The sequence below is a fragment of the Neovison vison genome, chromosome 2 (genome assembly GCF_020171115.1).
Source record: "Neovison vison isolate M4711 chromosome 2, ASM_NN_V1, whole genome shotgun sequence".
NCBI lineage: Eukaryota > Metazoa > Chordata > Mammalia > Carnivora > Mustelidae > Neogale > Neogale vison.
The window spans coordinates 14,155,031-14,168,420 of NC_058092.1; the positions used below are offsets into that span (position 1 = coordinate 14,155,031).

Below are 13,390 nucleotides of genomic sequence, written 5' to 3' on the forward strand. Positions count from 1 at the left end.
GGAGAGGGAGAAGCAGGCCTCCTGCTGAGCAGGGAGCCCGATATGGAGCTCCCCATCTCAGGACCCTGGGATCATGACCCCAGAGGAAGGCAGATGCTTAATGAGTGAGCCACGCAGGCGCCCCCGGTACAAACTCTTCTTCGCTGGCGAGGAGAGAGCACGTTCAGGGGGGTGCTCCACCTCTACCTGCAGTGCCTCTACCCCATCTGGTCTAGGGATTCCCAGATCTGTTCACACTCTGTGTCAGACTAGGAGGACCAACCCATCAGACTTCATCCTTCATGTCCGGTGCTGTCGGGGAATGCTAGGTTTCTGCTCAAAGGACCCCGAGGAGGAGGTAACCTGCTGTTTAAAGGTTCGAAAAAAGCTATGTGTATACTATTAGATACATGTACATATGTGTATGTATGTGTGTGTGTACACATCTGGGTGTCAAGCGAGCTCCCCGGTAGCTCCCGATGGGCTGCGGACCGGCAGCTCCCCCACTGGGGAGCAGTCCTAGATGAAGGCAGCCACGGCCCCTCCTCTGAGTTCCTCCTGCGCCGCTGCCACGTCAGGTGGGAGAGGGGTGTGCGGGGGCGCAGGGGCGGTGGAGGCTGCGACCCGGAGGTGGGAGGACTCCGCGCGCGGGGAGGGGCGGAGGCTCGGTTATCCCCGCCCACCGCGGGGCGGGGCGGGGCGCAGGCTCCGCGGCTCGGGGACCGCGCTCTCCTGGAAGCATCACCCGCTCCTCCGCGGCGCGGGCCCCTAGCGGTGCCTCCCGGGCTTCCTGGGCGCCTGCCCGGCCCGCGGCCGCCTCCTCCTTCCCCAGCCCTGCGGGGCCTGCCGCAGTCGCAGGCAGCGGAGCAGCGCGGAGCGCCCAGGTACCGAGCGCGGGCGGGAGCGGGGCCGGGAACCCCGTGGCCGCGCGGCCGCTGCTGCTGCTCCTGTCCCGGCGGGCTGGCCGGGCATCCTCACGCACGCCGCAGGGGGCCGTAGTCGCCCAAGCCCGGGCTGCCTCTGCGTCGGCTCGGAGACCTGCTTTCTCCACCGAGGGCTTTGCTGTGGCTGACCGGCCCCCGCCCTGCCACCCCAAGTGACCGCGGCTCCCGACCTAGCGCCCGGGTACAGCCACCTGCCGCGGAAGGGGCTGCCCCCTGCAGAGCGCGCTCGTTCGTCCCACCTCCCGGCTCCTCAGGTCCCCGCCCCAGGCACGCGTCCCCGCCCCTCCCTTCCCGCCCTCCCCTCTAGGGGGCTCTGCCCCTCCCGTTCAACCTCCTAGTCACCTGCAGTCCCTGATTTCCCGCCCGCTCTCTCTCGGGGACTCTGCACCTCATCAGGTACCCCCTTCCAAATCCCTACCGTTTGCCCCGTGTCCCCACCTCACACCATATAACCCCTCTCCATCTTCCTTGGCTCGTTGCCCCTTGACCTAGTGCCCCTGTCCGTCTCTTCCCCCCAGACCCCTGGTGGCGGTCCGTTCTCACCGACGACGCCCACGCAGCCTCTGCTCAGGTCCCTCCCTCAGGCCTCCCGCGCATCCCACCTCGTCCTCCGGAGCCCCTCGGGCCTGACGTCCTCGCCCTCCGCCCCCCGCCCCCATGGTCCCCGAGCCCGGCCCCGCCAACCACAGCACCCCGGACTGGGGGTCGGGGCCGCCGTCGCAGCCCGCGGGCAGCGGCTGGGTGGCGGCCGCGCTGTGCGTGGTCATCGTGCTGACGGCGGCGGCCAACTCGCTGCTCATCGCGCTCATCTGCACGCAGCCGGCGCTGCGCAACACGTCCAACTTCTTCCTGGTGTCGCTCTTCACGTCGGACCTGATGGTGGGGCTGGTGGTGATGCCGCCCGCCATGCTGAACGCGCTGTACGGGCGCTGGGTGCTGGCGCGCGGCCTCTGCCTGCTCTGGGCCGCCTTCGACGTGATGTGCTGCAGCGCCTCCATCCTCAACCTCTGCCTCATCAGCCTGGACCGCTACCTGCTCATCCTCTCGCCGCTGAGCTACAAGCTGCGCATGACGCCGCCGCGCGCCCTGGGGCTCGTCCTGGGCGCCTGGAGCCTGGCGGCGCTCGCTTCCTTCCTGCCCCTGCTGCTGGGCTGGCACCAGCTGGGCCGCGCGCGGGCCCCTGCCCCGGGCCAGTGCCGCCTGCTGGCCAGCCTGCCCTTTGTCCTCGTGGCGTCGGGCCTCACCTTCTTCCTGCCCTCAGGCGCCATCTGCTACACTTACTGCAGGATCCTGCTGGCGGCGCGCAAGCAGGCGGTGCAGGTGGCTTCGCTCACGACCGGTGCAGCCGGCCAGGCCTTGGAGACGCTACAGGTACCTGGGACGCGCAGGGAGACTCGGGCTTGGGGGATGGAGAGCCATGAGCAGCCTCTGGGTGCCCACAGGGCATCCGTCACTTAATATATACCCTTGCTGGTGACCTCGAAGTGGCCATTTCCAACACATCCGACTCTTCTGCGCTCTAGACTCAGTGCTGACTGTCCCCAGGACAGCTCCGCCAGCATGCGGGGTTGGCTTCCGGAAGGTAACATGGGCCAAGGGAATTCTGGGTGTCCCCCTCCTGCTCCTCCCCCTGTCTTTCCCATCATGGCAAGTGGCACATCAGGGCATCACCCCACAGAAACTTAGGAATAATTTCTCTCCCTCATGCTCATGGGGTTCATTATCAAGGCCTGTTGGTGCTGTCCTCCCGAACACGCCCCACCTCCAAGGCCACCCTCCTCTGGCAGCCCACCTTTGCTTCTTTCCCGGAAGCCGTCACTAGTCTCCTGCCGGCTTCCCCTGCTTCCGCTCCACACTCACTCGGGTCGACTCTCTGCCCGGGAGCCAGCACTTGACAAAACAGAAGTGGTCCTGTCTCTCTTAAGATAAAAGCGGAGACCCCTGTCGGGATCCGGCCTGGGAATGTGCCTCTGCCAAGCTCTCCAGCTTCACCTCCTTCCCTTGCCCTCTCTTCCTCTGCACCAGCCCTTCCGATGTTTCTGGAAGACACCGGATTGCGGTCGGTGTCCAGGACTTGGCCTCGCTGTTCCCTCGCTGCTGGCCGGCTCTTCCTCCCGGGGCTGTCCTGCCTGCCTCCTTTTCAGCTCACAGGTCACCTCTCCCCAGCGTCTGTCCCGGACCACCCTGTCTGCAGACCGTCTAAGCTCCCTCACCCTGGTATTCTCTATTCCAACCGCAGGTTTATGTGTCGACTTGGTCATTGTCTAGCTCCCCCACGAGAGTGTAAGCTGGGCACATCCGGGGTGGTTTTGATCCTCATGGTACATCCTGGGTGCTCGCTAAAGACTTGTGAGTGCTAAGGCCCTGTGGTGACTGGAGTGGGGTTGTCTGCTCTTGTCACTCGGGCCATATGGCACCTGAGTCTTACTGTCCATAGTTCTAAACCCCCAAAGAATGGGGCTTTAGCTTGACCAGGCCTGAGGCACAGAGAATTAGGGGGCAGGCCCCGAGGAAGATCCTGAGGTCCTCTCCAGTCTCGATGTAGTCCCAGGGGGAGGAGCCTCCTGCAGGATGGGAGGTACCGGGGGTTTGTGTGGAGGGGGGCCCTGAAAGGCCTTCGGAGCAGCTTGCCTGACACCTCCCCCACCCCCAGGCCCTGCGGCCTGGAGCTGCAGCTACCCTATCAACCAGGGGGTCAGGCCTTCAGTGAACCCGAGGTCAAGGCTGCAGTCCTACTCCCTCCCTCCGTCTGTGCACACTGGAGAACATTCCTGAATCCCAGTAGGTGGCTGTGACTCTCACTTGGTTCTCCAACAGTAGAAAGGCCACCCTGGGCCATGCACCCTCTCCCCCTGGGTTCTTGTAAAGGAGCTTTTCCCAAACTGGAGGCATCTGGAACCACGTGGGACTTTCTGCCTTCTCTCCACCCACCCACGCGCCTCAGGCGGCTCTCTTTTCTGCATTTTGCATATTTCTCTCCGCTGCCTCACTTAGCTTTTTCCTTCCATGCCTTGGTTTAGAAAGGACCCTCCTTATCTCTTCCGGAAATGGAAACTCGGTACCTTGGCCATAAACAGAAGGTGGTCCTAAAGACAGCTGCCGCGCACCCTTCAGGAACCCCAGCTGTGTTGCTGGAGTTCGGAGGGGAGGTCCGAGGGGCCCAGCCCCAGGCCCGCTTTCTCTTTGGTGCTAGCGGGTTGTTAAAGACTGAGCGGCATCAACACCCACTTTCTCTTGACACAACCAGAAAAGGAGCTGGGAGAGAGCTGGAAAAGTCTCATGTTCTTGCTCCATCATTGAGTTCTCTTACGGGTCATCTTATGCTCCTGCGCCTCGGGGAGCTCTGCGCGAGTGACCAAGGATCTGAGGAGGTGGCTGTTCCTGGTGAGGTTGGGGTGGGACGGGTCTGGATTCTCCGTGCCAGTGGTACCTGTGACACAATTTCTGGTGCCAGGATTGGACCTGAGATTGTGGCCCGGAGCCCCAGGGTGCCGACCGCCGCAGTCCCACGGTTTCTCTGTGCCTGCCATGTGCTGACACTGGGCTAAGCTTGTCCCCCAAACACCCACCATCATCCTCATGGGGCAGAGGGGGAGACTGGGGTTCCGAGAGAGGGGAGGAGTCTGACCCCACCACTTCCCAACCACTCAGCTCCTTAGCCAGCCTCCTGTACGCCTGCTTTCTTTATTGTCGGCTCAACTGCCTGCATTTTGGGATTTTGTTCCTGGAACACGGCCTCTCCTCCATTTTCCTGGGTCACAACCCCTTTCCTCCCACCCAAGCTGGCCTGTCCCAGAGTCTAGGCTTCCAGCCGGGCAGCGGAAGCTCCAGTGCCTGGACTAAAGGAACTGATGAAAATGAACACAACTTGGGGTGCATTGGACCCCTTTCCTCCAGTCCTCAGCCCTGCTTAGCCCTGAGCTCCCTTCCCCAGTCCGGCTGCTAGCTTCTCCGCAGGGGACGTGTGGGGGCACATGGGTTTCTGAAGCCCCAGCTCCTCTGGGTTTGAGGACATGGTAACTGAGCAGGCTCGAGTATTTTAATCGCTCCTCCCACCCCCCACATCGGCCTCGTTGTGTGAACTGGCAATTCAGAAGCCACTGGTTAGCTCAGCGGTCTCAGCCAGGGCTTCCTGGCCCTGTGGCTGTGAGGTAGGGGTCTCACTGCCAGCTGCAGCCTCTGCTGGGCTGGGATGAAGAGCGGGGCATGGGGAGAGTGGGTTCAGAGTGAGTGAGATGCTGCCAGTGTAGCGGAGAGAGGGAGAGAGAGACATGCAAAGATCTGTGCCGGGGTGGGATGCTGCTCGTCCTCGGGAGGGACCAGTGTGGGAGGTCAGCGATGGAGAGCAGCAGGGGAGAAGGAGGTCTGCCAGGTGTTTGCCTCCCCAGCCTCTTTGTCTCTGTGTCAGGACCTGTGCCTTTGGTTTGGAGCCCTTTACCCGCCGCCTTCCTCTGCACATCATCTTCCTCCCCCTTTCCCACCCTTCTCCTCTCCAGGTCCACCTCGCCTTCTTCTCCGCCTTCTACATCTTCCCATCTGCCTCCCCCCCTTCTCTCCATCAGTTTTCCCCCCACCGCCTCCTCCGCCAGCCTTTTCCACCCTCCCTCACCCAACTCCGCATCACTTTGTCTTAGCGATCTGTCTTCCCTTCCATTGCTGTCCTTCCTCCTCAGAGGAGGAGGCTGTGATCACAGAAATATCTCAGAGGGGGAGGAGGGGGCTGAGCTGGGGAGAGGCTGACAGAGCAGCGAGGCTGAGCATGGCAGACTGGGCTGCTGATGGGAACGAGGGGGTCCGGGGCAGTCAGAGCTGGCTGTAGGAGCTTGGGCATCCGGCTGGTCAGGGGTTCAAATCCTGCTTCCAGCACTGCTGATGACTTTGGACAAGCCACTCAGCTCCCACTACCCCAGGAGCAATGCTACTTATGACTTGGGGCTGTTTGAAGGATCGGCGAGACAACGTATGTCAGCCTGGCACACACTAGGTGCTCAGCATGTGTTTGTTCCTCCTCTTTCCTCTCGGTGGTGAGATACGTGGTTCTGGAGAAGTCATCCCTCTGAGTCTCTTTAGGGGGGGAAAAAAAAACCCTCCATTGCTGCCAATAACAGCATCATCACCAGAATCAAAGAGCTGAGCTGGACTCTAACCACAGAAATGCTGGCTGACGCTTCCATGGGGCTTACTGAGTGCCAGGCTCTGATCAGCTGACTCTGTGCGTGCTACCTTCGCTAGTCCTTACTACAACCCTGTGGGGCGGATGCCCCTGTGATGGCCATTTTACAGATGAGAAAGCTGAGGCACAGAGAGGTGAAACTCCTTGCCTGGGGTCACACAGCCAGTTAGTAACAGAGCCAGGATTTGAAACGAGACCGTCCGGCTCCAGAGTCTGTCTTAGAACCCTCACACTACAAGTAGGTGATTATAAAAATTTTGAATTATACAGGGGAATACATAAATACACTTTAAAATAAAAATCCAGAGGGTGCCTGTCTGGCTCAGTTGATAGACCATGTGGCTCTTGATCTTGGGGTTATGAGTTCAAGCCCCACATTGGGTGTAGAACCTACTTAAAAAAAATAGATAAAAAAATTTAAAACTATCCAGCCATAGAGATAAAGTGAAAGAACCTCCCAAGTCCCACCCAGCCACCTTCGATTCCTAGGGATATTCTTACTGATTTAGGATGTGTCTTTCCACTCCAGTGTGTGTTTCCATGTTTGTTTATGTATCCAAAGAGACTTAGTGCTTTGTTTTGTGTATTTTTTTATTTTTATTTTTTTACTTAAAAATATTTTTTGAAGATTTTATTTATTTGAGAGAGAGCGAGTGAGAGCGTGAACACACATAAGCCGGGGAGAGGGAGAAGCAGGCTCCCCGCTGAGCACGGAGCCTGAGGCGGGACTTGATCCCATGATTCTGGAATCATGCCCCGAGCCGAAGGCAGATGCTTAACCAACTGAGCCACCCAGGTGCCCCGTTTTGTGTAATTTTTAAAGCAAATGGAGTCCTGTTGGACCTACCATTTTGAAACTTGCCATTACCACTTAATATTGGTATTATGTCTTGGAGATCTTGTCATTTGACCAATTATATTCTTGGACACATCTGTGTGTCATCTATAATGGGAAGGTACGATGGTTTATTTAACTGCCATCTTTCCATGCACATTTTGGCTTTTTCCAGTTTTTTCCAGGAATAGTGTTGCCATACACATGTCTGTGTATGCCGAGTGTACAGGTGTGCTTGGATATTTATTCCACGGGGAACCTGTCTGTGCGACTGCCTCCTGGGGAGGCACTGCTAGCCTGTCACCCAGGCGGCTGCCCTCGGCAGTGGTAGGGGCATGCAAACAACAGCACATGGCTGTGAGGGCAGAGAGAAGTGGGCAGTTGCAGCTGGCATGAGCTAGACCTCAGGGTGAGGCCAGCGGCTGCCACTGGCCTCTTCCCCATGAAGGCCTCTGTGACAGTGCTGGGGTTTCTGTAACCCCCCATGTGCAAGCAATTTCTGGAGCTAGGAATGCAGTTTCTGGAGCAGGAATGCAATTTCTGGAGCTAGGAATGACTTTGAATCCCAACTCAGCCCTTATCTGCTGTGTGGCTGCGGGCAAGTTCTTTTGCCTCTCTGAACCTTACCGGCAAAATGGGGATACTAATACCTACCTCACATCAAGGCTGAATGGCACGAGGAAGATCAGATGCTGACACACAGTAGTGCTCCCTAAATGACAAAGTGCTGATTGGGGTCACTTGGGGTGCTTTGCTTTGAGGCCTTGTGTTGGGACAGTGTGACCTGGGGAAGGTCCCCTATCCTCTCTGAGCCTTGGTTTCCTTCTCTCTTCCCTTCTGCCTGTGTTCTTGGGTCAAATCTTTGGGGGAGAAGAAGAGAAAGAAAAACCCAGGTTTCTCCCAGGAAGATTCCTAGAGAGGGAACCTGAGGCCATCTTTAATTCCTTCTCTGGAGCTCCTTTCCCAGTGATTGCCTCCTACCCAGATATCTCTCCACGGTCTCAGTTCCCCAGTGCCCTAGAGCTCTGACAAGATCAGGGCTGTCTCTTGCCCTGCCCAGGTTGCCAGAGGTTGGGGGGGTACCGGCATGAGTCGCTCCTCTGGAGATGGTGGCTCCCTCTTTCCCTATCATCTGTCCCCATCGATGGCAGCAATGTGAGAGCATGGCAGATCTTTGGGGGAAGCAGGAGGCTCTCCAGGCTGACCATGGTGGGGCCACAGGAGCCATACAGAGTCTACCCTGGGAGGGAGAAAAGGAGACAATGAAAGAGAAGAGCAGAGCCTTTTCCCCTCCCTAGCTACAGCATGGTGAGTCAGAGCGTTTGTCCTGACATCTGTGCTGCTTTGGAGAGTCTGAGCTGCTAGCAGAAGGACTGGGCTCCTGAGGGTGCTCAAAATTCCCCCAGCCTCCAACACACAGCACTGAATCGATCTCAGGGCTATGTAGCACTTAACTCTGCGTCAGGCACTGTGCATGCATTTATTATCCAAAGCCTCGCAACGACTCCACAAGCTGAGTATTGTTTTTCCCATTTTACAGATGTGGAAACAGAGACTGTCTCAAGATCACAGAGCGAGTAAGTGGTAGAGGCATGACTTGAAGCCAGATCACTTGTCTTACAAGTCCAGCTCTTGCCTCCGCACAAGGCGGCCCCACCAAGATGGAGGGGAGAAATCAAAGGCTTCTCTTAGGCTGTGCTTTGTGAATTTGTCCTTGGTATTCATATAACCAGATTTTACCTGGATAAACATACTGAGAGGTGGGAGCTACAGTGTGCGTCATCTCCCCACTCCTGCCTACCGCCATTCTAGCCTCCTTGATCTTAAAGATAGATAGCATCTACCTGGGCTTTCAGCACCATGGACAGGACACCAAAAGGGAGGCAGGGAGAGATGGGCAAGGCTGAAAGGGGGCCTCTCTGGAGCCGGGTGGGGGTTTGGCTTTGGTGCTCCTGGGACTAACACATCTTCTTGGCTTTGCCTCCTCCACCCCCTTTCCATCTGCGAAGGTTGCCTGGAAATCTGGTTCCCTTCCTGCCTCCTTCTGACTTTTTCAATTACTCTGTACTCAGCCCACCTCTGGCTCCCTCAAGAACTAAGCTGGGCTCTCCTGCAGTATAGGAAATTTTGGAGGAGGGACACCTGGCTGGCTCAGTTGGAAGAACTTGCAATTGTGAGTTTGGGGCTGTGAGTTTGAGCCCCACGTTGGGTGTAGAGATTACTTAAAAATCTTTTTTGTTTAAGATTTTACTTATTTGGGGCACCTGGATGGCTCAGTGGTTTAAGCCTCTACCTACTGCTCAGGTCATGATCTCAGGATCCTGGGATGGAGCCCCACAAAGGGCTCTCTGCTCAGCAGGGTGCTTTCTTCCTCCACCTCCTCTGTCTGCCTCTTTGCCTGCTTGTGATCTCTGTCTGTCAAATAAATAAATAAATAAATAAATAAAATCTTAAAAAAAAAGATTTTACTTATTTATTTGACAGAGACAGAGAGGGAGAGAGAGATCATAAGTAGGCAGAGAGGCAGGCAGAGAGAGAGGGGTAAAGCAGGCTCCCTGCTGAGCAGAGAACTTGATGTGGGGCTTGATCCCAGGACCATGAGATCATGACCTGAGCCAAAGGCAGAGGCTTTAACCCACTGAGCCACCCAGATGCCCCAAGTTTACTTAAAAGTTTTAGAAAGAAAGAAAGAAAGAGAAAAGAAAGAAGGAAGGATAAGAAAGAAAGGAAAAGAAAAGAAAGGAAGGAAAGAGAAAGAAAGAAAAAGAGTAGAGGAATCCCTCGCTTCTAAAGGCCAGGCAGGGTTCCAGGCTACACACATGACCTTTACATAATTCAACGAACTGTGCATACCTTGGCATACTGGTATTTACTTAAATTATAAATGTAAGTTGGTCTCACTTTGTGTAAAACTAGTGTATGAAAATCCAAATTGATTACAACATGCACTTTAGAGGGGGGCTTCTATGTCCCAGCTTTTGTGGGCATTGGGGGTTTCGTGGCTGGGCCTCAAGGTGGTCTCTGAATCCACTGGAATTATGGGATGTTTCTTCCTTCTCTGTGTGTGCATGTGTAACAATTTATATGCTTTTTGCTTTCTGGGGAAATGTTTTGTAGATTGCATTGGATTCTCAGTGAGCTCAGGAGGTTGAAAAATTTGAGGTAAGAGCTGGTGAGAAGGATCATCTAGTTCAAAGCTTTTTAGTGTTTTGGGACTGCTGGTCACCAGTCTGCAAACTCAAATTCTTTTTTTCTTTTATAAGTGTCATTTTTTTAAAAAAAAGATTTTATTTATTTATTTGACAGAGAGACATCATGAGTAGGCAGAGAGTCAGGCAAAGAGGCAGGCAGAGAGAGAGAGGAGGAAGCAGGCTCCCTGCTGAGCAGAGAACCTGATGCGGGACTCGATCCCAGGACCCTGAGATCCTGACCTGAGCCGAAGGCAGCAGCTTAACCCACTGAGCCACCCAGGCGCCCCTATAAGTGTCTTTTTTAAAAAAAAGATTTTATTTATTTATTTGACAAACAGAGATCACAAGTAGGCAGAAAGGCAGGCAGAGAGATTGAGGGAGAGAGAGAGAGAGAGAGAGGAGAAAGCAGGCTCCCTGCCGAGCAGAGAGCCCAGTGTGGGGCTCCATCCCAGGACCACGGGATCATGACCTGAGCCGAAGGCAGAGGCTTTAACCCACTGAGCCATCCAGGCGCCCCAGCAAACTCAAATTCTAACCTCCTCATGCCTGCATCCCCTTCAACAGCAGTTGGGGGAAGCTCCTTTCTCCTTCTTTTCTTCCCCGTGCTCTAGCTCTTGAGGTCAATGTTTGGGAACGAAGAGGTCTGTCAGTTCACAGTGTAATTTGAGTTGTTCAATGCCGAGGTCACTAGCACCCCTAGGAGTCTAAAATGGATTTATTGAAAACATTTACTCCGTGCATGTGTTTTCAGAAAAGCACCATGTTCTGTGCGATGTAAGGGTAAGTGTGCAGACAAAATCATTACTATCATTACTCCCAAATATGAGGGAAATCTCTCTATGAAGAGATTGCCAGGTCCTGGGCAGTGGCACGGCCTCTTTTGTCAAGTATGGTTTAATTGCAACTAGTTGTTGAACGGTCAAAGGCTTTGTGTGGTGCTGGGGCTCGTGGCCACATGTGTTGACTTGTACTGAGTGTTGTCCTTGGCCAGGTGGGCAGGGGCTCCTCTGAACTGATAGTGTTGGCTTTGTCTTACTATCCTTCCTAAAGCGCCTCGTGTCAGGGTCAGGGCTCAGTGCCCAGCCAGGGTCAGGGCTCAGGCTGTTGCTGAACTCAAGCCACAGTCTGGGCTAAGGTTGGGATCAGTGCTCTTCAGGGTCGTGGCTCCGTTTGAAACCTTGGTTACATAGGTCTCAATCTATGGCAACTATCCGGGCTTAGTCTGGGACCCTGAGCAGGGCTTGGTTTCTTGTTTATGTCGGTGCGTGGTCTAGAGCCAGGATCAAGGTTCGCTCTGGAGTCAAGGTCAGTTCTGCTGTTGGGGAACCTAGGGCTATATAGCTGGGCCTCGGTCAAGGATCAGAATGGCTCAGTTTATTGCTGGCATTAAGGCTCAGTCTAGAATTAGGATTGAGGCTTATTTAGTCTGTGGCTGGGATCAGGGTCAGACTGGGGCTCTTCCTCATGTAACTTATGGATGTGCCTGCCTTCCACAGGTACCCAGGACCCCACGCCCGGCGATGGAGTCAGCTGATAGCCGACGTCTGGCCACCAAGCACAGCAGGAAGGCCTTGAAGGCCAGTCTGACACTGGGCATCCTGTTGGGCATGTTCTTTGTGACCTGGCTGCCCTTCTTTGTGGCCAACATAGCCCAGGTAATGCCACCCCAGGGGGCAGGTGGGTCCAGGCCTGGCTGGGGAGGCCCCGACCTGCACCCCAGCCCAGACATGAGGATAAGAGGGGGGTGGGCTGCCTCTCGGGGCATAGGTGTTTGTGGTGCCTCTCCCATCCATGCTGGCTGGGGTGGTCTGTGACCCTGCTCCGGGACCAAGCATGTGTACGCCATCTCTCCAGGCTGTGTGCGACTGCATCTCCCCAGAACTCTTCGACGTTCTCACGTGGCTGGGTTACTGTAACAGCACCATGAACCCCATCATCTACCCACTCTTCATGCGGGACTTCAAGCGGGCCCTGGGCAGGTTCCTGCCATGTTCCCGCTGCCTTGGGGAGCGCCGTGCCAGCCTCGCCTCGCCCTCTATGCGCACCTCTCACAGCGGCCCCCGGCCGGGCCTGAGCCTGCAGCACGTGCTGCCCCTGCCCCGGCCACCTGACTCCAATTCGGACTCGGGCTCAGCTTCCGGTGGCTCCTCAGGCCTGCAGCGCACGGCCCAGCCCCTGCTGCCTAGAGAGGCCCCCACGGGAGCCCCCAGCCTTGGTCAGGGCTGCCGTGGTGGCCAGTTTCTTCAACATCGATCCCGTGGAGTCCCAGCTGCAGCTCCGTCCACTTGGGGCTCCCACGAACTGGCCCGGGCTTGGAGCTGGTCGGTGGGGAGCTGTACTGGATAGAACCAAGTCCCCAAGGCCTTGGACCAGCTCTTGGCTAAGGCTGGGAGGCTGCGGGTATCCTGGGAGCCCTCAGAGGGTCAGCGGGGGCACTAAGCCAGCCCCTACTCCCCCCCAAGGGAAAATAGCTGGTTCACAAGGTTTTCTCCAGGATGCCCCACTGCCGAGTAAAACCTGTGTGTGTGTGTGTGTGTGTGTGTGTGTGTGTGTGGAGGTGGCTGGGGGACTCTGGCAGAGGGGAAAAGGACTTCTCGGTTCAACTTAGGGTGAAGACAATCATCTTTGACATTTCATGAGCGTGCAGGGGAGGGATGCCTCTGCTTGCAGAGGTGGATGAGGGCTGGGCTGGCTCCCTCATTCCTCAAAGTGTAGTCCTCGGACCACCAGCATTTGTGTCACCTCCTTGGAGTTTGTTACAAATGCACACCCTGACACCTCCCCCCCCCCCAAGACCTGCTGCGTCAGAACCTGCATGTTAGCAAGAGCCCCCGGTGAACTGTGCCCAGTATAGTTTGAGACGTGCAGGTTTGGATGATCTTTAACTGTGAGGATGATCAGTCGGGACAGCGTCTCGGGGCGGGGTGGGTGGGTTGTATGTGGAGCCGCACAGAACCTGACCTAGGAGTCAGGAAGACAGAAATTTGAATCTCTGCTCCAGTACTCGCCAGCTCTTGCACAGGTCCCTTAACCTATCTGAGTCTGGTGTTCCATGTACAAGTGGGGGTAACAATGCCTGACCATAGGGTGTCACGAGAATTAGGAGAGCACGTACAGACTACCCAGCACCCACAAGGAGTGCTGTAGGTGATACCTGCCGTTGTCAAACTCCCGGGCATCCAGCCCCCGTGGCCTCTCGCTGTGGGCCAGAAAGGGCTGTTTGTTCCCCATTTTTCCCGTTTCCCTCCTCCTCTTCGGCCTGGCCCAG

At 56.2% G+C, this 13,390-nt stretch overlaps 1 protein-coding gene across 1 annotated transcript; it reads left to right on the plus strand.

Annotated features, from left to right (window-relative positions):
- The first annotated feature begins 1,580 nt into the window (after positions 1–1,580).
- On the plus strand, positions 1,581–12,960 carry HTR6 (5-hydroxytryptamine receptor 6). Its single transcript, XM_044236745.1, is given in 5 exon segments — positions 1,581–2,294; positions 11,619–11,777; positions 11,977–12,315; positions 12,317–12,443; positions 12,917–12,960. Coding segments are annotated over 5 exon segments (1,383 nt in total).
- Positions 12,961–13,390: the final 430 nt, after the last annotated feature.